Raw genomic sequence first — 24,716 nt, forward strand, 5'->3', positions numbered from 1 at the left:
TAATAATATAGCACTAGGTTCTCTAAAAACAAAAACAATGCCAGTGTATTCACATGATCACTTCTGGGAATCATCAGAGAAAATCAAGTTCTCCAGCTTTATCTTGTGAGTAGAAGCAATCAATCATTCCAGCACCTACCCAAGACATCGGAGCCCACAGCTGGCTCTGGGCACGTCACCTACCACCCCGAGTAAAGCAGAGGACTGAGCTGGCCAGTAGGATGAAGAAGAAGGTGTGACAACTGATCACGGCAGTGGCTAGCCAATGGAGTCGTTGATACTCTGCCAGGATTCTCCATGACCCCAAGTGTGATCATGTGACTCTTTCTCATTACCTTGTACCTGGATAGATTCCAGACCCAGAAAATAAAACAGAGCGTATTTTATTTAATAGTATTGTCCTAATTTAAAGATAATCTTTTTTTTTCTAAATGCTATCAAAATGGATTTGAAAAAAATTTTGAGACAGGGTCTCACTGTGTATCCTGGGCTGTCTTGGAACTCACTGTGATATCCAGTTCTAACTCCTGGCCTGGCTGGCCTGGAACTCAGAGATCTGTCTTCCTCTGCCTCTGGAGTGCTGGGATTAAAGACACCACACTCCCAGCTAGGTTTGAAGATCCTTTGAGGAGTTCCTGAATGCTGAAAGAATTTCTTCCTCCATCTTGATCTTTTATTTTAATGGCTCTCTTTACTCCCTAGCATTTATTTTACTTTAAACAATGCCAGACACTTTTTTAGCTTATGAAGTTGAGCACATTTCTCTTCAAACTTGAAAAATACGTAACTTTGATAAACCTCAAAAAACCATGAAATGGAAAATTTCAAAGCTTCCTTTAAAGTTCTAGAAGTTTATCTTATCCATCATGAACAAAAATCATTCAACTACATAATACCCTGGAAAAAAATTAATCCACAGATGCAGCAGAAGGAACGCCAGGTCATCGTGGTTTGGGAGAAGAGAAATGACCATGGAGAGCACAGAGGTTTTCAGGACAGTGAAACTATGCAGTACTGAAATCCGCTGAAGCGAATCTGTGTCCTGGACACCACACTTAAAAGCCACAGCATGTATAACACCAGGAGTCCTGATGTAAGCAAGGGACTTTGGGTGACAATGATGTCCTGGCATCTGTCACTGGTGAATAAAGACGCTGAGAGCCAGGGAGGCTGGAGCGAGGCAGAGACAATATGGAGGCACTCTGTACCTTCTGCTCAATTTTGCTATATACACACAACTGCCTTCAACAATAAAGTCTATTTTAAAAGATTTTATGAATATGTGCATGCGTGCATGCATGAGTACGTGTGTGTGTGTATGTGTGCTGCATGTGCACACGTATATGCAGTACAGTACAGGTGCCCATGGAGGTCAGAGGTGTTGGGTCTCCTGAAATTAGTTGTGAGCTATCGGCTGGGGTGCTGGGAACTGAACTCAGATCCTCTGCAAGAGTCCTATGCACCCTTCACTGTTAAGCTCTCAAATCTATTTTTAAAAAGAATTAACACCCTTCAGATGTCACTAATAAAACAATAGTATATATCCTCACAGTTTAAAAATAAGTTATGTTATCAAAGAGGTTAATTCCTCTGCAAGCAGAAAAGAAGAGGTATAAAAAAATCAGCTACGTTGCAGGGCCTGCCTGTGGCGTCACAGAGTCCTTGGCAGAGAAATGTGTGTTTCTGTTTGGTCTAGAGATGAGTAGGAGAAACCAGCCAACACTAGTGATCGGACATCAGTGTTATCTTTGAAAATCCTTCTTGATTTGTTGTTTAGAGACAAGGACTCTCTATGCAGTCCTGGAACTTGCTCTATAGACCAGGCTCTCCTCAAACTCAGAAATCCACCTACCTCTGCCTCCAGAGTGTTGGCATTAAAGGTGTGTGCAACCACTACCCAGAAAATTCATTCTTCATGCTGATCAACACTTCACAGAAATGCCAGAGAAATCTATTCAATATCCACAGGCAAACACACATCATTTGGATCTTATAAACAGGTACTCTACTTCATTTACTACGAGGTAACCAGCCACATAATCTATCTTCAATCTAGTACACTAAGAGACTAGTTAATTCAGAAACCAACAAACCAACCAAAGTAGCTATCAGAAGTACCCCCTCAGGCAAGTGTTTTACCAGTGTTCCATTTTGAAAGCAATACCTGGATGCTTCAATATGCAAACTAACCTATCAAATATCTTGGTCTTTAATCACACTTGTAATCCATTTGTGGTGATTTGAATAAAAATGGCTGCTGTAGACTCATAGTGGGTAGTATTATCGGAGGCGTGACCTTGTTGGAGTGAGTGTGGCTTTGTTGGAGGAAGTATCTCACTGGGTGTGACTTTGAGGTTTCAGAAACTCAAGCCAGGCCCAATGTCACTCTTTCTTCCTAACTCCTGCTGATCCAGATGTAGAGCTCTCGGGTACCTCTCCAGCACCACATCTGCCTGTGTGCTGCCATGCTTCATGTCATGATGATAATGTACTAAACCCCTGTAAGCCAGTCCCCAGTTAAATGTTTTCCTTTATAAGAGTTGCTATAGTCATGGTGTCTTTTCACAGCAACAGAACACTGACTAAAACACTATTGCTTATACCCTGCTATTAGCCAACCACTTACACAGAGTAGAGCATGAGAAGGAACCACGAAGGCCACATTCAATAAATCTGAGAGGGGGTCTCCACCAGACTCAAATAAAGGTTCAAATGTTGAAGAGAAGCCTTCCCCCAACTCACGCACACAAAGCCGACTTTTCATCATTACTCTCTGGGACTGTGCTACAAAAAGATTTTGAAGAGTACATTTGAGTTTAGTTGATTTAAAAGTGTCAAGAGCTGTGACATTTTCTCCCAACCTTACCTTCAAATGTTAAAGTTTCAATACACATTGCATGGCACACAATTGCAACACAGATTTTCAAAAGTCCACTACATTTCCTGTGAGAATTATGTCTCTATCATTCACACATAGTGACCACTCTTGGCCACCTGATGGGAATCCAGGAGATGAGGGAATGAAGACCATCCCCCAAGTTAACATCAGCTCTTCCAGCATTCTTGTGCTGAGGAGTTTGTAGGCAATAGATTGTTCTGTGGGAATAATGCTTCAGCTCTTCGGCTCCCGTGTGGATACCTTCCAGATACAACTGCCCTTCCACTTCCCTCTTCAGCATCTTCCTTCTCCTCTTGGAACCAAGAGAGGAAATACTCCTCACCTTAGAGATTCTAACTGAGTAACCTGACCCTCACTCTGGTACAAAAAGATCACAGTGCCTAAGAAATGACCCATTCAAAATCAGTCAAAGTCAGAGGAACATCTTTCCATAAACAGCCCGAGCCAGGTTAAGTGCTCCACAAACACATGAGCTAGTCTTTAATTGCTTATCATTTCAAGACTTGGAAGCTAGACAAATCCCAGTTAGCTTTAATTAGCTAAGCAAGACTTAAAAGCACTTGAAAGTTCCTCTTATGGGCCATTCAAACTAGAAAGTTGTGCACTAAAAGGCCATGATCCAAAGAATAGCATGATGACTCTCGGAAATGTATCAAAAGACTAGAGATGTTAGAAATTTCAGACCTGCTGACATAAATGAACAAACAAAATGTAGCAAATCATTGACCTGCATGCTTTTTCTTTACCCCCAATTCATTCGTTGCCCCATCTTTTTAATATTTGGGTTCCTGGTTCAACAGAAGCCATGAAAATACTTCATAGTATGGGAACGTTATACAACTGCATATTTTAAACACTGGTGAATAGTGGTCAATAAATAATTTCCTACTCCTAGATCAAGTAATATGGGTTTTTTGTTTGTTTGTTTGTTTTGTTTTGTTTTGTTTTGTTTTTCGAGACAGGGTTTCTCTGTATAGCCCTGGCTGTCCTGGAACTCACTCTGTAGACTAGGCTGGCCTTGAACTCAGAAATCCGCCTGCCTCTGCCTCCCAAGTACTGAGACTAAGGCGTGTGCCACCACTGCCCAGTAAGTAATATGTTCTAAATAAAAATATCTTACTTTGCATGCTCTGTGAGTATTTAACCCAATTTTTAAGATATGCATTGGTATGTTGTTAATAATCATTACAAACATAATCCTAAAATTTATCATAGAATAATTAGTTTACATGCATTGCAGCAAGAGCAGGTACCTAGGAGGGTTTGGAGGAAGAAAAAGGAAGAGGAACATGATGCAATTATAATCTAATTTTTAAAAATTATTTTATAAAAATGCATCACATCCATCACTGTGGCTCATGCTTCTAATCCCAACACCCAGGAAGCTAGCACAGGAAGATGACAGGTTCCAGGCCAGCCCAGACTGTCCCACACGCAAAAGAAGCACTACATTTGAAAAAACTTCAAGGGGGAAAAGAAACACTATAAAATTTGGACTACTGACAGGCACATCAAACCACAATAGTGTTTAAATTCCACTCCACTCGATACAATTTAAACAATGATACAATGTTTTCACTTTAAAAATTAATATTTACATTGTGTCAAAAATTACATCCTTTGTATCTTTCTAACTTTATAATGAAAATCGTCCAACTAAAAAAGACTTTCAGGGGATACACAGTTTATAAAAATCTGGCAGAGGTTGGGACTGGAGATGAAAATGCTCCACTGAGATGGTGGTTTGTCTCCGCGATCTACCCAGGACAGCCTCTTTAGAGAACAACTGAGCTAACAGCTTGACACTCAGAGCTCCCGACGACCATGATTTCCTGGGCAGGTCTTTCAAAAGTTGCCTCCAAAAAAGCCTATCTGAAATCCTCAGAAGAACTGGGGAGGTGACTCAGTCCAAAACATGCTTCCTGGGCAAGCGTGAGACCAAAAGACAGATCCCTTGCACCTACCTAAAAGGCCCAGCACCTCAGAGCACATCTGTAATCTCAGTGCTAGGTGGGGCAGAAGAACAGAAGAATCTCCAGGCTAGCCAAGCAATAGTCTTCAAGGTTTAGTGGGAAACCCTGTCTTTAAAAATAAGGTCAAGTCACATGTGGACACAGGCTTTTAATACCACCACATGGGAGTCAGAGGTAGGACTTCTGTGAGTTCAATGCCAGCCTGATTTACATAGTAAGCTCCAGGCCAGCCATAGCTTCAGAGAGAGGAGACTCTGCCCCCAGAAAAATACGAATAATAAAGACGTTTGCAGTACAGATCTGGGAACCTGAGCTGGATTCCTGGAGTTAAGTAAAGATGGAAGGAAAAATGAACTCCACAAAGTTTTCCTCTGCCCTCTCCACATGCACTCCAACATGTGTGCCCACACACAGGCATCTTGCACACAAACTGCACATAGTAAGTAAGTAAATAAGGTAGAGACACCACAATTGAGGAAGACCAAACTTCAACCTCTGACGTCTGTGCATAGACACACACCGTCACACATCTACACATATACATACACATACGAACACATTCAAACATAAACACAGACAAAATAAAATCCTCAGAACACAGAAAGTGATGAACAAAATAACATTTCCTGGAGCTAGAGAAATGGTAATGTTCAATGTTCAATGTTCACCTCTTCTCTCTCCTCCTCCTCCTCCTCCTCCTCCTCCTCCTCCTCCTCCTCCTCCTCTCTCCCTACCCCTACTCTTCCCCCTCCCCCCCTCTCTCTTTCTCTCTCTTGCTGGTAAGATCCTTTTTACACTACTGCCTTGACCAGTGACTGCTGGAGTGAGGGGAAACATTTTCAGAACTGTTAATATTATGACACACTAAGGATGCAGCTATAGGTTCTCTACATATTTAAGAAATTGCCAATAAAAAAAAAAATTCCCTCCCCAGGCCAATGAGGTGGAGGAGGAAGTAAGAGCACTTGCCACCAAGTCTGCCAACCTGATCTCAACCACTGGGACCCACATAGTGGAAGAAAAAAAACAACCATCCTGTGACACCCTCCCACACACAGAGACAGACACACATACACACAATGGCACACACCTGTCCTCCCCTCTCTCACACAAACAATGACTGAAATAAATGTTTTTAATTCCATACTTTTCCCTGCAGAATGACAGTACTACTGACCCTTTTACAAAGGTTATTTATCTAACAAAAGTTTAATCAAGCATATACCTTCCCTTGGAGAGAGCCCATCCCAAGCTCCAAACACAACTCGAAACAAGAAAGCAAGCATGCTGTGTAAGCGTTTGGACAGTAAGGTCCCTTGGGAAGCCAGTGGTTTAGGGATGAAGTTCCATAGTCCTTTGACTATCACCCTCTGTACGCAAAGAGGAACATAAGGCAAGAGCTCTGGCCCTGCATCCAATGGGCTCTCACTGCAAGGCCAGCTGAGAAGCAACCGATATATTCTAATCTGGATAATGCAAATGATACGTGACTAGACCTAAATAGTAATTACCCAGGCGTCTGCCTTGAGTTTTCTTCTCGGAGTGTTTAGTGTTTCAGGCAGTGTCCTAAATATAGCTGTCAAAATAACACGTGATTTCTTAAGTGGTGTTTAAGACCAGGACAGGCAAATGAAACACACCTCAGATTCAGCCAGAAGCAAGAATCCTCCCTCCACCAAGAATCTGCAAGGTCAGTAACAAGCACTGGCCTCCGTTTTCCCCATGACAAGTGGGAACTAGAGTACTTACTTCCTGTCCCTCCAGCACCTCAACACTTGGGACACTCTTCAGAAAGTGTTAGGAATCCCCAGAAGTCCTTTCTCAAGTGATACACCCCATCAATTCACTTATCAGTCTTCTCATAAGCAAATATCATTGGCCTTTTATGCTTTATCTCATGAAGCTGAACATGTCAGATGACCTCTGCCCCCACTAACCAACTCAGAGTACTCAACTTCCTCCAAGACCAACTGCAACTCCAAGCCCAGAAGTGTCACCATAGGCAAGTGACTCAAAGCACAGGAAGGAATGTGGCCTATATTCTCCTTATAATTGTGATGAAATAAACGCACACTGGACAGGGACTCACAAAGACACACACACCTGAATGCACAACTCACACAGAAATGTCCACTGCGAGAACCTTCTAGAATAGTGAGAAACATAAATAAATTGACAGCACAAATATGTTTAGTTTTTAATAGCTGACTTGCAGTCAAAAGATCTCCTTAAAGTTAGCTTTCTGTAAAATTAAAGTCATTTCCAGATCTAGACTCTACTCAAACTAAAAACAGTATTTTAAAAAAAAAGAGGAAGTAGAAAATAATAAGATTCTGTTTTTCTCTCAAACATAGGAGTGCTTCCCCATCTGGACTCCTTGAGTGCATTAAAAGTACATATTAAGTTTTTCTGGGTCCACATCAAGAGTCTAAACATGCAGTTTAAAAGGCAAGTGGTTTAAAGTATAAACACATGGGCCCTTCTCTACCAAGCTCCTACAGGGAGGAAAAAGTTGGAATGTGAAGACACGACCGTTTAAAAGAGGATTTCTTACAGGAAAAGTGCACCCGGATACACTAACTAAGAGTCTACTTTCTCCTAGAAAAAGCTGACAGCAACAATTCCCGTCACAATCTAGTTAAACCTGCACCCACGTGCAGCCAAGGTAACGGGTATAACACCTGAATGACGGTCCTGGACCTGCTGAGGTGACACCCGGGCCTCAGAAGCTCTGTCTGCAAGGGCTGTATAGTAAACCTTTTCACCCTTGCTAGCCCTACAGTCACTATTGCAACTCCTCAGTTCCACTGCTGTCACCTCACCGGGTCACCAACAATGCCAACAGACCAGGGAGGGTATGCTCCAACACATCCTAATTATGGACACCAAAATGCAAATTTTATTAAAATTCTGAGTGTTGTAAAATACAATTCCTTTGATCCTTTTTCAACTATGTGATAACAGAAAGATTATTCTTAGCTCACAGGCATTTAAATACAGGTAGTTGGCTGGATTCAGCCAGGAATGAAGATGGCTGAAGCTCCTGTATGCCCATGTAAAACAACAACTGTATCTCTCCCCACCCCCTCCTAAAGAAGTTTTTATTCTGTCCAATCATTTCACTGGTGGCTGAAGAATTTTGGGAACCTTTTGTTCTTACAAGGAAAAAAATCCAAATCCACTAGACTGTTCTTTTTGTTTGTTTGTTTTGTTTTGTTTTTCGAGACAGGGTTTCTCTGTGTAGCCCTGGCTGTCCTGGAACTCACTCTGTAGACCAGGCTGGCCTCGAACTCAGAAATCTGCCTGCCTCTGCCTCCCAAGTGCTGGGATTAAAGGTGTGCACCACCACCACCTGGCCACTGGACTGTTCTGTGTGAAAGTAGCTGGTGTTACCCTCTTGGGTTCAGGAAGGGTCTTTTAAGCCAAGGTCATCAGAGTCCAAATGGCCTTGGTCACATCTGGACCTTGGTCACCGCTGCAAAGAAGGCAGCCATCACACAAAACACTACCCCATCCCCTCCTGCCCTACCCTGCGCTCCTGCAGTAGGCTAGTACTTCATGGTCTGAGAGCTGCTTCCCCCTCCTCTGTACCCCTGAGACTAATGTACTAGGTCTGGTCTCTAACTAATCAGAGAGTAGGCCCAAAGCCAGTCTTAAAGATACAGAAAGGAATCTGTCCCAAGAAAGGAATCTGCCCCAAGCCACAGCTAATATGTGTTGCATGTTATCTCTAGCTTCTACAGCACAAGGCTATGACAAAACAGGCTCCTCTTCCTTATGCAACATTGGCTGACATTACCTGATACCCTCACATGGAAGGGCTCAGGCAGGCACCTTGGAGGTTTCCTACAGAATAGTACTTATCACACGCGTATCTTAGTGCCAGTGGAGAAAGGGCAGCAGCACCTGGCAGAGTCATTTGCTGAGACCCGGGGCATCACTAGCTCCACAAGTGCTTTGTGAGCACAGCTAAGGCAGTGGCAACTCCAGGCTTCCTATAAAGTTGACCTTGGGACAGCAAATCTCACAGCCTTTATTGTCTAGACAGGGAGCTAGTTTGGCTCGTTTGCAGGGCTACTCTTTCAGATGCTGGGAAAAGATAGCTGCTGATTGGTGCTTCAACACCATCGGCAACTGACAGCCCTAACCCATAGGACCTGCTCCAGAGTGGCCTACCTTTGTTAGAGCCACCGAGTTCAACTAGAGTCAGCCTGGTCTCATAAGCCCCAAAGTCCTACTATCTGCAAGACTCGGGAATAGTCATCTCTAAATGTACCTTTGTGTGAGACAGGACATTCTGTCCCCTGTTGGCAGTTCAGTGACTTTAGATTATGGTATCAGCTATCGATATCATGATCAGTATTTAATAATACTGGGCACTTTCCTATCGATATCATCTAGGGAAAACTGAGACCCAGGGAGAAAAAATTACTGGCCAGGGACTCACAACCAATTAATTCATGGTTAGGAATGGAGTCAAAAAGAAAAAAAAATACTATTCGGTCTCTGGAAAAGTTGAATGGAAAGGTAGCTCTGTAATTTTTAAAAATGACTTTGCACTTAGCTCACCGGGACAGAAGATGATGCTTAAAATCAGAGATGTCACAGGGACCTTTTTCTGGGTATAGGAGCCCCAAGACTTCCTTCCTGCTATGCAAAATCATTTCTCTCTGTCAGTTACCACACCCATCCTCAAGACCTGCGACACCACAGAACTCATCAGCCTTCTAAGCTGCAGCCTGTCTGCAACTGGTTGCAACTTGGCTTAACTCACAACCTCCTCTGTCACTGTAGTGCCCTGGGAAGCCTGGTGGAGCTGAGGCATACCGGCTGGTGTTAACTGCTTCAGGAAGAAACCAGCTGATCAGTGTAGCATGAAGTTTAAGAACATCACTGCCTACCTAGCCCCGCCCTGCACAACCTACAAAGTCCACCTCCTGTCTGTCCCTCTCTGAGCCTTTCCTCTGTCTCTTTTTCTTCTGTCTCCTCTTTTTCCTCATCTTTGTTTTAAATTTTTGAAACTTAGTCTCACTTAGCTAGTCTTAAAGTTACTTATGTAGCTGAGGCTGGCCTTGAACTCCTGATCTTTTCTTTATTTTCTCAAATATTGAAACTATAGATGTTCACAACCACACTTCCTTCCTTCATTCATTTTTTTTAAGTCTTTCTCCTGCTAGCTTTCTTCCCCTCCCCCATCTTTCTTTCTTTGTTCTGGTTTTGCGCCTGTTGCAGTTCTGCTCTGGTCTTCATTTTTCTATTACCTTGCTACATTTTGCTCTAAATCTCTACTGGTGAATCAAGAATGTTTTAAATTAAAGCACACATATGTATCCAATTACGTTTGGCCTACATCCTCTTTTAAACAATGTCCTGTCACTCTAAAAGAAAAAAAGAGTTAAATTAAAATGACATTTTACAACATATCCTTTATGTGATATTTTTAAACAATTTTCTTCAGAAACCTTCATAGATTGGGATTTGGGGGTTTTGTTGTTGTTTTATAATGGTTTCCTTCGACCACACAACCCCATAGGACTATGAATTGAACCCCAGCCCTCATGAATGCCAGTCCTGCATTCTAGCACTGAGCTACAAGCCCAGCCTACGTTTATGGTTTCCTTTTACCCCAGTAAATATTCATCCAAGGCCTGAAATTCTACACCTAAGTTTTAAGACATTCTGTCATAATAACACTTTTCATGATGACTTCTTTATGACGACTGTTCTATCAAACAGCTTTGCTTTTACACACTTCCTCAAGAAGACAGTTTTACACTGTGTGAGGAGGAAGTAGCATTCTTGTCTTTTTCAAAGGCCTTTTTGACAGCTTAAAACAAGAACGTCTGCAAACTCCAATCTTTTCCACACTTGCTTATCCTAGTGGATCTGTCTAAACGTAAACTCTGTAAGTTAAATAAACTAAGTCAATTGCCAAGATAAAATCAAAACAAAGAAAGCTCTTTTTTAAAATTGTAGGACCCAATATGAAGGGTACTCAATAAAGAGATTTCATACAAAAATCAAATATCTGTGTACCACAATTTTTGAAATTAGGGAGAAATAAAACAAGATTAATGTTATAAATTTAAAACAAAAAAATCACTAAAACCTATTCTGAGAGAGCTGAAACTGACTCTAAAATACTTATCTGCTTAATTTGACAATGAGGATTTTGGGCACTTTGGATTCAGGGACTGTTTACTAAGCAGCAACAGACATCCACTTGGGGTAATCGAACATTTCCTACTGAACTGTCGAAGGTTCCCCATTAAGCACATATTACTGTACCCATTTTACAGACAGGAAAAGTTGTGTCACAGAAAGACTAAGACAGAAGTTAAGAGCAAAGCTGTGTGTACAACTCAGAACTCCAAACATCAACTTCAGAGTTCTCCCATACAGTGCTTATGAACACTGTTCAAACCAGATGCCACATATAAAGTGTGTATGTAAAAGCTCAGTACCTGGGAAGTTGATAGAAGATCTTTTACTAAGGAGAAGAATCAGAGGAAAATGGGCCCTAACATTAGCAACTAAATACTGTCTGTGCTCATCTCAGCATCTCAAGAAATAAGTGCCTAGAAGCCCCAAAGTGCCTAAAATTTCATTGCCTGAGACAGCACTGTCTACTAAAGCTGCAGGTGGCCTCATCCTAGCTTTTTGGCCTTTGATATGCTTGAATCTAGATTCTGTGAAGAAGGCTATCACATGTGTAGAAATAGACGTGCCTAAAGCCCAAAACCACTGAAAATCAGAACCAGTTCCACTCCCTGTGAGGACACAGGTGTCAGTTACACTGACCTTGTAGCTTCTCGATGCTCTACAAAGCCCTGCAATTTAAACAAAAGCCCACTTTAAAGGCTACTTTAAACAAGGTAACTGTGGGCAGCTCTCATACCTAAACTCCCTCCCAAATATCCGAACTGAACCATCAAACGGAGACAAGCTGAATCCAAGTCCTCTTATGAATAGCCAATACTTGGCTGGAGGTGTAGCCAACTTGGTTAACTGCTTCTGAGCTCAAAGCCTTGGGTTTGATCTTGAGCACCACAGAAACCAGGCATAGTGGCACAAGTCTGCAGTCCCAGCACTGGAGGTAAAGAGACTCAGTAGTTCAAGATCCTCCTCAGCTACACAGCAAGTTCAAGCCTGAGCTACATGAGGGCTTGTCAAGAGAAGGGGGGAGTGGGGTTACAGGCATGGTATTGCATGCCTTTGACCCCATGACTCAGGAGTCAGAAGCATGAAGATCTCTGTGAGTTTGGGGCCAGCCTGGGACTACACAGCAAGCTCTAGGACAGTCAGGATTACACAAAGAGACCCTGTCAAAAGAGAGAGGGGAAGAAAGAATCCGGGATGGAGAGGTAAAAAGGTTAGAAGGGAAGAATTCTAAATCAGATGCTTAAATGTCACATGAGTTATGAAAGAAACAAAGCTAAACCAATAACTGTGGTCCTCACAACTACCTTAGACCTGCAGTTCATTAAACAGCAAACCCAGCAACAGCATGTACTTTATTGGGGGGGGGGGGTTAGTTGTTGTTGTTGTTGGTTTTTTGGAGGTGTTTGTTTGCTTGTTGTTTTGGCTGGTTGGTTGGTTGGTTGGTTGGTTGGTTGGTTTTTTGAGACAGGATCTCACTATATAGCACTATATAGCTCACTATGTAGAGCAGGATAGCCCCAAACTCAGAAGTCCATCTGCCTCTACTCCCCAAGCACTGAGGTTCAAGAGAGCCCCACCACACCCTGCCCAGACTTTTGGCAATCAAAAACACTGAGAACTTTTCTGAAGATAAACTGTCAGGTGAGAGGGAACAGCTTTGAAGCAAACAGAGAGAACAGGAAGAAAGAGGGTGGAGAAATTGCTTCCAGAAGCTCTGTGGCTTAAACTGGTAGGTATGCCTTGGGAAATGATAGTTGTGGCTTTGTTTTTCAATTTGCCAGAGGACTCTCTTCTTAGAAAGAGTTGCAATATCACACTCACACTAACCATCAACTATCCAATCAGCATTCAATTTTCACCCAATTTATTTTATAAAGATATATTTCTGTTTGTTTAAATCAGAATTCAAGTCTCCCTGATTGGTTTGGTGAGTGTTAAGTCTCTTTAATCTACACACCTATGCTTACTTGGCACTTCTTCCTTCTGCAACCAATGATACTCATTGTAAAACAGGGTCATCCTATAGTGTTTTTATAGCCTGCACATTTTAACTTTTTACTTTAAAATAAAATTATCAAGTTAAAAACAGACCATCTCAGACCTACAACATTATTTCACCCCTGTCATATGCCACCAAAACCACCCAAGTTCTCACTTTGAAGTCCTTGATATTCCTGGATACACATTTGTCCACAAAATAGTGCCAGGAAAAGTGCCCTGTTCCACCAGAGCAGGAAGAATCATGGATCCAGAAGACACCAGAAGGTCTCGTGTCAACTTTCATATCAATTTACTTGATGGAATGAGGCAGGTACCAATTAACTTCTGAAATCATGCCTGTGAAGCTGGCAGATACAATGAGCTTTGTGAGGTCTCAAACCCACTTCTCCAAGTGTCCAGGAGAGGACACGAAGTGCTGATCAGAAGAACTAGTGAGATGCTTTCATTACTATACCAGCCCCTCTTGTATTAATTTAGGTACTGAGCGGTTATCTCCTTACTTCTATTCTTCCTACCCAACAAGAACTTTGCATGTCAATAAACTCATCCTCCTCCAGCCTCTCACCTGAGAAGTACAGCACAGCACTCACCTCCAACTGCTGCCTGAAGCATTTTCTCTGTAAGCATCAGCTGGACCTTCTGTGGCTCCCCAAAGCCTTCCCCAATGACTCTATGCCTGAATTCGTTAGTATTCCATATGTAGCCTAAACCCCCAGCTGGCTTGACAGCTGTTTTGATGTCACATATATCCCACCAACATTTGATGAGGGTCTTCCATGCACAAGGCACCCATCACATTAATCCTACAACTAGACTCTGAGTACCAATGAAGAGAAGGTCTCTTGTGGTAGTGCCCATTTCAGGGACCATAAGGATGAAAAAATGTATAGTCTGTGGTCAAGCCCTTCCCACTGTGACTCTCAAATTCATAAGTCCCAAGTAAATTCCTTAATCTCTGGATTCTCACATGGACATGCTGTTGGGATTAATTCATATAAAGTGTTCCTTCTCATTTCTGGTCTCCTGTACATTTCTAACTAATTTCCCTTCCCAGGTTCAAAGCTTAGTAAACCATCTTGCTCATCCTGGGCTACAGGTGTCAGCAGCATTGGTCAGCTGTTTCATTTACTAGGTGACTGGCTCCAAGGGAGCTAAATTTCTGCCAGGCATCCTATCTTTACAGCTTTCCAGTCTTTCTCTTCATCCTCCCTGTATCAGATCCCAAAGCCACTCTCCTACCCCACAAAGACCCATTTCTTCAGAAAAGCCTAGTCATTGAGCCTTCTGTCATCACCCCGCTAGCTGTATCCAATTCCCATGCGACAGTTGAGAAATTAGACTTGCCAGGCCCAGCTGCAGCTATGGAATCTAAGAAAAGGGACTCTACCTGGAAGAACCAAGGAAACTACCCAAACAGCACCTGTAAGAACTGCCATGCTGGCCCTGCTCACAAGAGACCCAGGGTCTGGGAAGAATGCTTCTCTTACATGAAAGCAATTCAAGAGAATTCTCTAAGACTAGCCTGGGGGTCTGTGTCTCTACATCAGGCTCCTGGAGATCCCAGAAGACCTTCTTGAGGAAAGCACCCATGTCCCTTCAGCAAGACTCAAAAGTGTGCTTATCAGGCTTGAGAATGGTTAAAGCGGCTTCCTTACAAGGGAGAGCCTGAAACTATATAGTCAAGAAAACCCAATGTCAGGGACTGTTCAAAGCCACAAACTACAAGAGATCCATAATAAGTGGAATCCAGGAATTTATTTCCAAACTGATTCTATCTTTTTAAATCAAAGAAAAACTAAAGCAATTTAATCCTGAAACTTTTGGAGACAAGTTAGAACTGCTACTAAGTTTCCATGTCAGGGCAACACCAGTGTCTCTGCAGATCTAATTATTTTTATGAAGAGCTCTGGAAACTTCCTTGGAGCAAAATGGTCTTCCAGTATTAAAGATGCCTGGGGAGTTACAGAAAGATGGTAAAGGTTTACTGGGTAATAGAGACAGATCCAGTGATTTTCTAGTTCAAACGGGAGAGGCACGTAAAAGGAATTTTTTTTTCAAGACTAACTCAGGTTAGCCTTGAACTCACTAGGTAGCCAAGAATAACCAATGATTGACTTGAATTCCTGATCTTCCTGCCTCCACCTCTTGAGTACTGGGATTACAGATCTATATATATATCATGTCCAGCTAGAAAGCATCCTTTAAATTATGACTACTACAATTTGAAGGTAGATTCGAAAGTCATTCATTTCAATTTTACAGGTTACTAGCTCTTCACAAACATGAAACTAATCAAAAGAACTATCTGCTCTCAACCTCTGAAATCCAGAGTCAAGATATTATCACACTAATAAAAAAATCAGCCTATAAAATAGACAATCTTAGATTATCTATAAACCAAAGTGGGGGAAGAATAATAATCAGTTTCTAAATCACTGACATTGAATAAAAAACCTCTTCAGGAACCTGCAACCATTTAACCTTGTTGCCTGGATAACCAAATTACAGCTCATGTGCAAATACACACATCAGAGCCACATGCATAGGGGACACTATAAAGTAAATCCCATTGTAAGAACTGAGTCACAAGAGGAACAGGGCAGAGCTCAGGAATGCCAAGACATCCAGCCCACATCTTCATTTGACAAAGAGGAACCTAGAACCCACAGATAAGTCTGACCTCCAATTGTTGTCTGACACACAATGTACACAATTCCTCTTGACTTAAGTCTACAACAACACAGATTAGATCATTACACCCTCCCTGATCTTTGACAATAAGACTCAGAATGCCTCTGTCAGATGACTTTACAACCCACCATCACCTGCTCAGAGCCAATGTGTAAAGTAAAAGCCATGATCTAACCCTGGGCTTACACATGGCCAACAGGCTCCAGTGCAGACCTAATTTGTATGAGCCAAACCAGTTCGGTGTCACTGTCAAAACTCAGGTGAGGCAAGAGGAAGTCTACATGTGATTATGTTTAAAGACGTACCTAGATGGTCCTTTTCCAGTCAATATTTAATAGCACCCTCATTGTTCTCAAATGACCTTAGATTAGACAAAAGTCTATGCAGCTCCCAATCATCAATGAGCATTTTAAAATATTTGAGTGCATGATGGGATCATGAAGGAAAATAAGACAAAATACTGAACCAGTCACCAAAAGTTTTCATATACAAAGAGACTTTCAAGAAATATTAAGTATCAATAATCCTTAAAATAGCTATAGTACCACTACTGTAAAAGATTCTTTCTAACTACATTGTATTCATTTCTTGAGGGAGGGAAGATGCACGTGACTCACAACATATATGTGGCGCTCAGAAGACAATTAGCAGGAGTCAGTTCTCTCCTTCTATCACGTAGGTCACAGGGATTGAACTCAGGTCTACAGCCTTGGTGGCAAGTGTCTTACCCAACAGGCAATCCTTCCAGCCCCATTGTTTAAGATGTTAGCTTCAATATAGAATTTTCTTTGGAGACTTGGAATAAAGTGTTACAAGAGGTTTTTATTATTTTATTGCAGCGGGGGTGGGGGGTGGGGGGGGAACACGTGTATGTGCACCATGATGAACATGTGGAGAGCAGAGGACAGCTCTGCGGATTGGTCTGCTCCATCATCTTCACATGGGTCCCCAGGAGCTAGCTCAAATCATCAGCCTTACACAGCAAGAGGCTTAACCTGGGCCATTTCATTGCCTCTCTGAGTGTCTTTTCTGAAACAACTTCGAAAAGAACAACAGGAACTGATGCAAGGCTGGCTAGATGGCTCAGTGGTAAAAGGTGCTTACCATCAAGCCTAAGACTTAAGTCTGATCCTCTACACCCATGGTAGAAGGAAAGAATAGATATCCAGAGTGCCCTGACCTCCACATGTACAGAACACAACTCACAAACTCACACTCACACACACACACACGAAGAAACAAAAAGCTAAGAACTCTTAAATATAAATATAAATATAAATATAAATATATATATATATATATATACTAAATATAATATTTAAGACTGGAGAGATGGTTCAGCGGTTATGAGCACTGACTGCTCTGCCAGAGGTCCTGAGTTCAATTCCCAGCAGCCACATAGTGGTTCACAACCATCTGTAATGGGATCCGATGTACTCTTCTAGTGTGTGTCTGAAGACAACTGCAGTGTGTACTCATATAAATAAAAAAAATCAATAAATTTTTGAAAAAATAAATAAATAAATTTTAAAGTAATTTAACAATGCATTGTAGATGTATGTTAATAATCGTATTTATCTTGCTGAAATATAAACCTTTTTTATATTTTTAAGATGTCTTGGTCCTGTCTCTTGTATAAGAACTTCAACTTTTCGAGTTTATGTTTATGCTCTATTTAGAATAACAGAAGTGAAAGCTAAAATGTTCTTTTAAAAGAGGAGACTCCAGTCAGGCAGTGATGGTGCATGCCTTTAATCCCAGCACTTGGGAGGCAGAGGCAGGCAGATTTCTGAGTTCGAGGCCAGCCTGGTCTACAGAGTGAGCTCCAGGACAGCCAGGTCTACACAGAGAAACCCTGTCTCAAAAAACAAAAAAACAAAAACAAAAAAGAAAGAAAGAAAGAGAGAGAGAGAGAGGGGAAGGAAGGAAGGAAGGAAGGAAGGAAGGAAGGAAGGAAGGAAGGAAGAAAAGAGGAGGCTCCATCTATTCAGGGCTGGACTTTTATTCATCCTGAAGCAGATAGAGGTATTTAAGAGAGGCATAACTTTACTTAGAAAAGTCTTTGGTATGGAAAACAGGTTATCAGCATAATTCAAGATACTGACATTATCACACAGGACATGTAAAGTCTGTACCTGGCTAAGCAGAGGCTTTAAAGGAGGCATATCAAGATGCCATCAAGAGTTATCTCCACTGTTAAAACTCTTCTACATTTGCTTGTCTGGTTTTCTGGTTTCCTAAGGTAGCCCAACATTGAAGATGATTATAGGCTCCCATGCTTTGCAAAAATAAATAAATAAATAATTGAGAAAAGAGTCACCATGCTACCAACACATCATTCGCTGGGTGCAGAGCTTAAGGAGTCAAGCCAGATAGGGGCCAGCAGGTGCAGAGGCCTCGAAGCAGGTCCTCACTCTGACAGAGGTGGGTCTGGCCGCATGTGCAGGGGTGTGGTCAGAGTTTTCCCATAACTAAGAGAAGAGACATGAGCTCTCTACCTGTTGCTGCCTTTTCAACTATGAAAAGTATAGCCTTGTGAGAGAGCCCCACCCGTGCAATCAGACTGACACGGGAGGACACTGCTCAATGGCTCTCTGGGTGTGTGACCTGTACAAGTCAATTAGCCTCCCTGCTCCTGATTGCTCAACTATAGAGTAGGAGTGAGCACCTACCTGCTAGTGTGACTAGAAGGATTAAGAGAGGTGATTCACTGCAAGGACCTCGCACACGAGAGGAGCGAAATCAGTGTAAACCACCATTATGCACAGGCCAGGAAATGCCAGTTGCCAAGTACACTCCCAAAACTGTACCATGGGTTGATATGTCTAACCAGAACAGAATCTCCAACTTAAATTTTCCTTTTTCTCCTTCACTCCTGCAGCATACACTATTGGCTTGCAATCCAGCACATAGAACGAAACTGAAAATACAGGACAGCCTGATTGTAAAAAAAAAAAAAAAAGTCCAAAAGCCCCACACTGTGGCCAGAAACCCTGCTTTCAGAGCTTTGGGATTTCGATTCTCTGGTCACTGCCACAGCTGCCAGACAGTGTCTTTGGCAAGGAGGTGGGTGACTGGAGTGTCAGCTAGGACTTGGCGCAGAGATACTAAACCATAAGGCCTCCCAGCGGGAAGCTCCAAAAGGGCCTACTGCCAAAGCTGTTTGTCTACCAGACTCTTCGAGAGAAATGGAGCAGTTCTGCTGTCGTTAGCAAACTCACGTCAGAAAAGTAGACCATTCAAACGGTAGACAAGGCCCCTACAAACCTGGCTCTGTAACTTTAAAAAGGTAAGATCCAGACTAATACGGCAGTAACGAATAATCTCTACAGTACTTTGCCTCTATTCGTAAGAAATGCACCCTGGAAACTCAACATTAAAGTCCAATGGCAAAAAGCTGCATGTCTATGTATTGTAAGCTAAATACATTGCATTTGCATGTGATGAAACCTTCTTCAGCCTTATGATTATCTCACTTCTCCCAAGATGTCAACAAATGTCTTAATGTCCACCTATGAGGAAGTGGTTATCTTACTGTGTTAATTACACAGGTAAATAACAAAGTTGCAGAAGGTAACCAACCAATCCCTCCAGTTGCTAGGAATTGTCCCAGCTTTACCACTGCATGCCAGGAAACCCCTCAGTCCTGGGCAAACAAAAATGGTCCCCAAAATGCTTCCAGAAAGTTTCTCTAACAGGAGAGACAGACAAATGCAGAAGTGCTGGGCGTCAGGCGTGGTGGGAGCACAAGCTCGCAGTTCCTTTTCACAGAAGAAGACTAAAAAAACCACAGCAGCCTCTCCCTCCCCCTCACTTTCTAACTCTCCCAAAACAAGTTAGAAAACATCATAACCCTTCTCTTGCTGAACTCAGTGGTCACTGCAGAACTGGCTGTCTAAGTGATGACCACAGCCACCCAGCCAGTTCCAGCCTTCAGTGTCAGTAGGACAGAAAGTCACTGACGGTAACCTCTCACTTCGACTACATCCAAGTTCTCAGCAGCCAGAATGTGTCCTCAAACGAAAATCAAAGAGCTATAGCCAAAAGTGGAGATTCGCCTTACAAACGACATTGAACAGACCAGAAAAGTGAGGCTGGGATGGTTACAGCATCCTGGGGAGAGAGCAAGCTGCTCCACCTCAAACTGAAGCAGGGATTCCATGCAGGTGGCTCCCAACCCACAGGGATGGGCAGAGCTCTTCTAGGAGGAGTTTAATCCACAGGTTGTTAGCATGGGTAGCTGAGGTTAAGAGCCAACTTCTAAGAAGTAAGATTCAAACAAAAAAGACTATATAAGGCAAGAAGAACACACTTCCTGGACCTAAAGAAACACAGAAACCATCTTTGCTCACCACTGCACCCCACGCCACCAACCACACCCCATCTTCCTCTGGCTTTGTCCCAAAATAGACTGGAGGTTTTTAGGTGTTCCTGGGTCACAGAACTCCTTGGCTCTTTCTATATGTCAAGAGATGGAGTCAAATGAAGTTTTACCTCTTTCTCTCAGGTGGCAAGTGGAGTTTACTGGGGGAACAAAGAGGGTGTATTTAGAAAGATTTCCGAAGACAAACATCTTTGAAAGCCTTGCTCTGAGAAGCCAGGGAATAACTTCCTGTGTGGTGGAACCCAGTGATACACTCTTTACCAGGGCTAATGGACACTAGGAGAACGCTCCTTCTCATACCCTACTTCATCACATCTGCTGAGAGGAAGGAGAGAGATAGCTCAGAGGCTTGATAGCAGCCTGGGAGGTGGGCACCAGCAGCCAACAGCTGAGGATCTTGAGGAAGACTTTTTGCTTTTCCCAGTCAGCTGTTTTTACTTAGAAAATAAGGAATTCAGGATAAATGATTAGCATCTTTCTACATAAAATTCTACATGGAATTCTTTTATATGTATAACAAAACTATGCCTACTGGAACACCACGTTGTACTCTGCAGACTGAGGAATTAACAAAGTAGGGGAATGTGTGCCATCAATGTTGACAGGACTCTGGACGCAATACAACATAAGACTTAAAATAAGAGATGTCTAACAGTTGGCAAAAATTGGGAACAAAGGGTAGAGAAAATCCTAATATCAGTTTACAAGCACTTTAAATGTTCAGTAGCCAACGAGGAGGGGCAGGCTCACACAATTAACAGCTGCTCTCCCTGCTAAATTTAACAGAGTTTTTAACTCAGTGACTTCTGGACCAAGGCGGGCAGGGGAAAAAAGGAAGGGGGGACACGAAGCAAACTGAGGTAAATTTAATCTAAAAGGGCAAAACAAACCATTGTGGCTCCCTACCACAAAGATTGCATTTACGTTGCAGAACATTCTGGCTGAATTCTCTGAATTCTAACTAGCAAGACACCAGATGCATCCTATTTAAGAAGTTTGAGGTGTTTAATAGAGGGGGCTGGCCTGTTTGACACCATGTATCAAAGTCAAGATTGCCTCTCTGCTTATCAGGCCCCCAAAACAATGTTCATCTCAGTGTGGGTGAATAAACCGGGACGTTTCCCCCTTTTTCATGTAAAGAACTGTGAAGAGGTTTTGTTTTGTTTTGCTTTTCACATAATTTAGATGGACTTCCGTGAGTGTCAATATCCAGACGTGTAGCAAAGGCTGTCAATCGGATTCAATAAATAATCCCATTGCTTCAAACAGAACTTCAGAGCTGCCGGGTGTGATGTCTCGGCCAGAAAAGCAACAAAGCTGATGGGCACTAGCGCCTGCGAGCTCAGCCCGGGACCTGACTCCCATCTCCTATTCGGAGACCTGGGCCGAGAGCTCGCGTCTCTCAGCACCCCTAACCCCACACTCCACACCCAGCCCCTGGGCAACTAAAGAGGAAGTCGGGGTGTCCTATCCAACCGATGAAGACAGCCTATTGCACCGGAGCGGGGATCCGGGCCAGCCTTTTGCCTGGCGTGGGTGAGGTCTGGGGCAGCGGGGCTGCGATCCTCTCTCCCGCCGTCCACCTTCCTCCTCCTGACCCCGCGGACAGCCTTCCCCCCTCACCGGCACCCCCAGGCTGACTGCTCCTGAGTGCACGATCCAGCCCGAGACTCCCCTCTCCCGGTGCGGCTGCGACCCGGGTTCCCCGCGCCCGGCGGCCACTCCCGCAACCCGCCGACCCTCTCTGGCCGCGAACGCGCACTTGCGACGGCCCAGGGCGGAGACTGCGCGGGAGCCGAGCCCCGCGGCAGGCCGTGCACGCTCCAAGGCTGCGCGTAAACAGCCCGGGGCGCGCTCGGCTCGCTCGGTGCCCGCCGCGCCCCCTTCTCCGCGCCCCGCGCCCCTACCTGGTCGCAGAGTTTGAGCACTGCCATTCTTCCGTTCCCGCGCGCGCGCACATACAGCAATCCGCTCTGCAGATGTCAACGCCGGGAGCCCGGGGAAACGGAAGGAACGGCCCGGGAAAGCGCCAGGAGCCGGGCTCGCTAAGGTGACAGCCCCGCCACCGCTCGGCTGCCGCCGCCTGCCTCCCAGAGCCCAGCCCCGGCTCGCGGGAGTCGCAGCCCGGCCCGCCCGCCTTTATACAGGAAGTGCCGGCCGCTGCCAGCCCGGCCGCCACTGACATCACCGCGCGCTGCCTCGCGCCGCCCGGGCCGACGCTGCCTCCTGCCGCCCGCGGCGGCTCCTCGCAGCCCGCGGCTCCGGTGCCCTCCCACACCTGCACTCCGCTCCTCCAGGAGCCAGCCGAAAGGGGAGGGGGGCTGACGCCGACCCTCCCCAGCGATCCCACCCACGCGCACGCCACCGAAGGGCAATCCTTCGCAGACACACCCCAGGGTCCAGAAAGCTTGCCACTCACAGGCCACCAACTTTCACCCTGCAGACTGCGTCACACCCCCTTTCCCTAAACCTCTTCCCCACTCAGATTGCTCCAGCTCTCCAAATTTCTGCCACCTGGGCGCAGCAGTCTCTTTGTTTAATATAAGGAGGCCATGGACGTGTTGTGAGTCCAGGGTTTCTCTAACATATAACGGTGGGAAGAACGGGAGCTATGACCCTCCAGTCACCTCCTAGTTACACCACACACTACCCTAACTTGGTAGCCTAGGCTTGGGGCTGGAGGTGGAACTGAGAAGGAAAAAAAAAAGTCCTAAATTACTGCATTAAGTCCTAGCTCATTTATTCCTACAAGAGTGTAAGTTGCATGCTGCCAACTCCCACCCTACACACACAGCAGACAGCTGTCCAATAGATTAGGCTTCTAATACAGTGGTAGCAGTCCATAGTACGTGTTGATATTTCTGCGATCTGGAATAGCACTTAAAATTCAGGCAGTGGCTGGGCATGGAGAGAAATGGGGCATAAGCAGGTAAGATACTCTGGCTGGCTAGTTTTTACCTCTACTTAACACAGGCTACAGTCATTTTAAAAATGCTCCAACCATATTGACCTGTGGGCAAGCCGGTGGGGCATTTTCTTAATTAATGATTAATGTGGGCAGGCTCAGCTCTCTGTGAGTTGTGGGGGTGGGGGTAATCTTGGGTGTATCATAAAGCAGACTGAGCAAGCCATGAGCACCAAGCCAGCAAGTAGCACTTCTTCCTGGCTTGTGCTTCAATTCCTGCTTCCAGGTTCCTGCCCTGAGTTCCTGCCCTGGGTTCCTTCAATGATGAACCGTGACGTGGAAATGGAAGCAGAAACAAACTTTCTTCCTCAAGTTGTTTTTGCTCACTATTTTTTTTTATCACAATAGAACCCCTAAGTAAGACAGGTACCTACTCTCAAAGGGCACTCATATAAACCAAATAGCCATTGCTGATTAACATAATCCCAAACTGAAATAAAGGATCAAACAAAGAGATCCCAAAGAGATCAAACGCCTGCCTCTACGGTTCACTCACAAACCAGTTGTAGATTCTTCTTCCCCATTGTCAGTGCCTCAACAAAGATCTCACAGGAGAAGGGGGCTACAGCAATCATGTAGCATCCTTGCCTGTATCCTCCGCCCACTCTGGCTGGTGAAGCACCTAAATCCCCAAACTACTCCTACCTACCCTAGACACTGTGATTCTACTTATGCAGAAAAGGGGGCCCGAGGAAGCACTGTCCGGGGTCTCTGTGGCCACCAATGAGAAGTAGACACACACACTCCAAAGTCACTGCTCCTAAGACCGTTCTCGGCTGTTTGCTGTTTGTATGAAGCACCTCTTCATGCAGCTGTGCATCAGCTGACTAATATCTTGCATAGATTTGTAAGTAAATGGGACAGGGAATTCCCTATTTAAATATAACCGTATTTCTAAAGAGAGATAACAAATTCTGTACATTGACAGATTCACTCAAGATCTGCTTTAGGTCATCATGGCTATGCATATGCATGAGTTCTTGAGTCAGAGTCAGTCTGCCTATCAACCTACCCCCTCTCTTTCTGAGATAGTCTCTTGCTATAATGCTGGCAATCTGGCCTTGAACTCTCTGCCCTCCTATTTCTACATCCCAAGTGTGAGGTCCCACAGCAGGCTGTCATTGGAAGGGAGGTGACCATAACCCTAAAGAGACATTTTTTCTCTTCTAGAAAGAGTAAATAGTGCTTTAACATTGCCTTCACTTTCCTGAATTGAAATTCAAGCATAACATTATCTACTTACACAATTTATTTTAAAATTCAATATCCTGCCCTAATTAGGTAAGAAGTGAAAAAGAAATGGAACGGTGTAATTGCTGAATATTTCAACAACTAAATGATACATATGCCCCAACCCTACTAAGAGACAAAGCAGTAACATCGTGGATACATTGTAGCTGAGAGCACAATGTGTGGTACAATCCAAATGTGTAGTATCAGCAACTCAAATGTCAAGATCAGAGAGCCCACAATCTCAGGACTGTAGACCAGGTCAGGAGTTCAAGGTCATCCTCAGCTGCATCAAGTATAAAGCCAGCCTGACCCTGTTTCAAACCAAAAACACCAAAAACAGCCATGAGATGACTCTCTAGGTAGACACATTTGCCCTGCAAGCCTGAAAACTACCAGTTTGATTCCCTG

At 43.9% G+C, this 24,716-nt stretch overlaps 1 protein-coding gene across 2 annotated transcripts in view; it reads right to left on the reverse strand.

Annotated features, from left to right (window-relative positions):
- The window catches only part of Ankrd44 (ankyrin repeat domain 44), a 257,860-nt gene extending 235,668 nt beyond the window's left edge, over positions 1–22,192 (reverse strand). The window contains exon 1 of one of the 2 annotated variants that reach the window (XM_028765551.1): positions 22,018–22,192. In XM_028765551.1, coding sequence (XP_028621384.1) covers positions 22,018–22,044 — 27 coding nt within the window. In that variant the 5' untranslated portion in view covers positions 22,045–22,192. The remainder of the gene's footprint in view (positions 1–22,017) is intronic. The other variant, XM_028765552.1, reaches the window with a different exon arrangement.
- Between the last annotated feature and the right edge of the window lie 2,524 nt (positions 22,193–24,716).

This window comes from Grammomys surdaster, unplaced genomic scaffold (assembly GCF_004785775.1).
Source record: "Grammomys surdaster isolate TR1022 unplaced genomic scaffold, NIH_TR_1.0 165, whole genome shotgun sequence".
Classification (NCBI taxonomy): Eukaryota; Metazoa; Chordata; class Mammalia; order Rodentia; family Muridae; genus Grammomys; species Grammomys surdaster.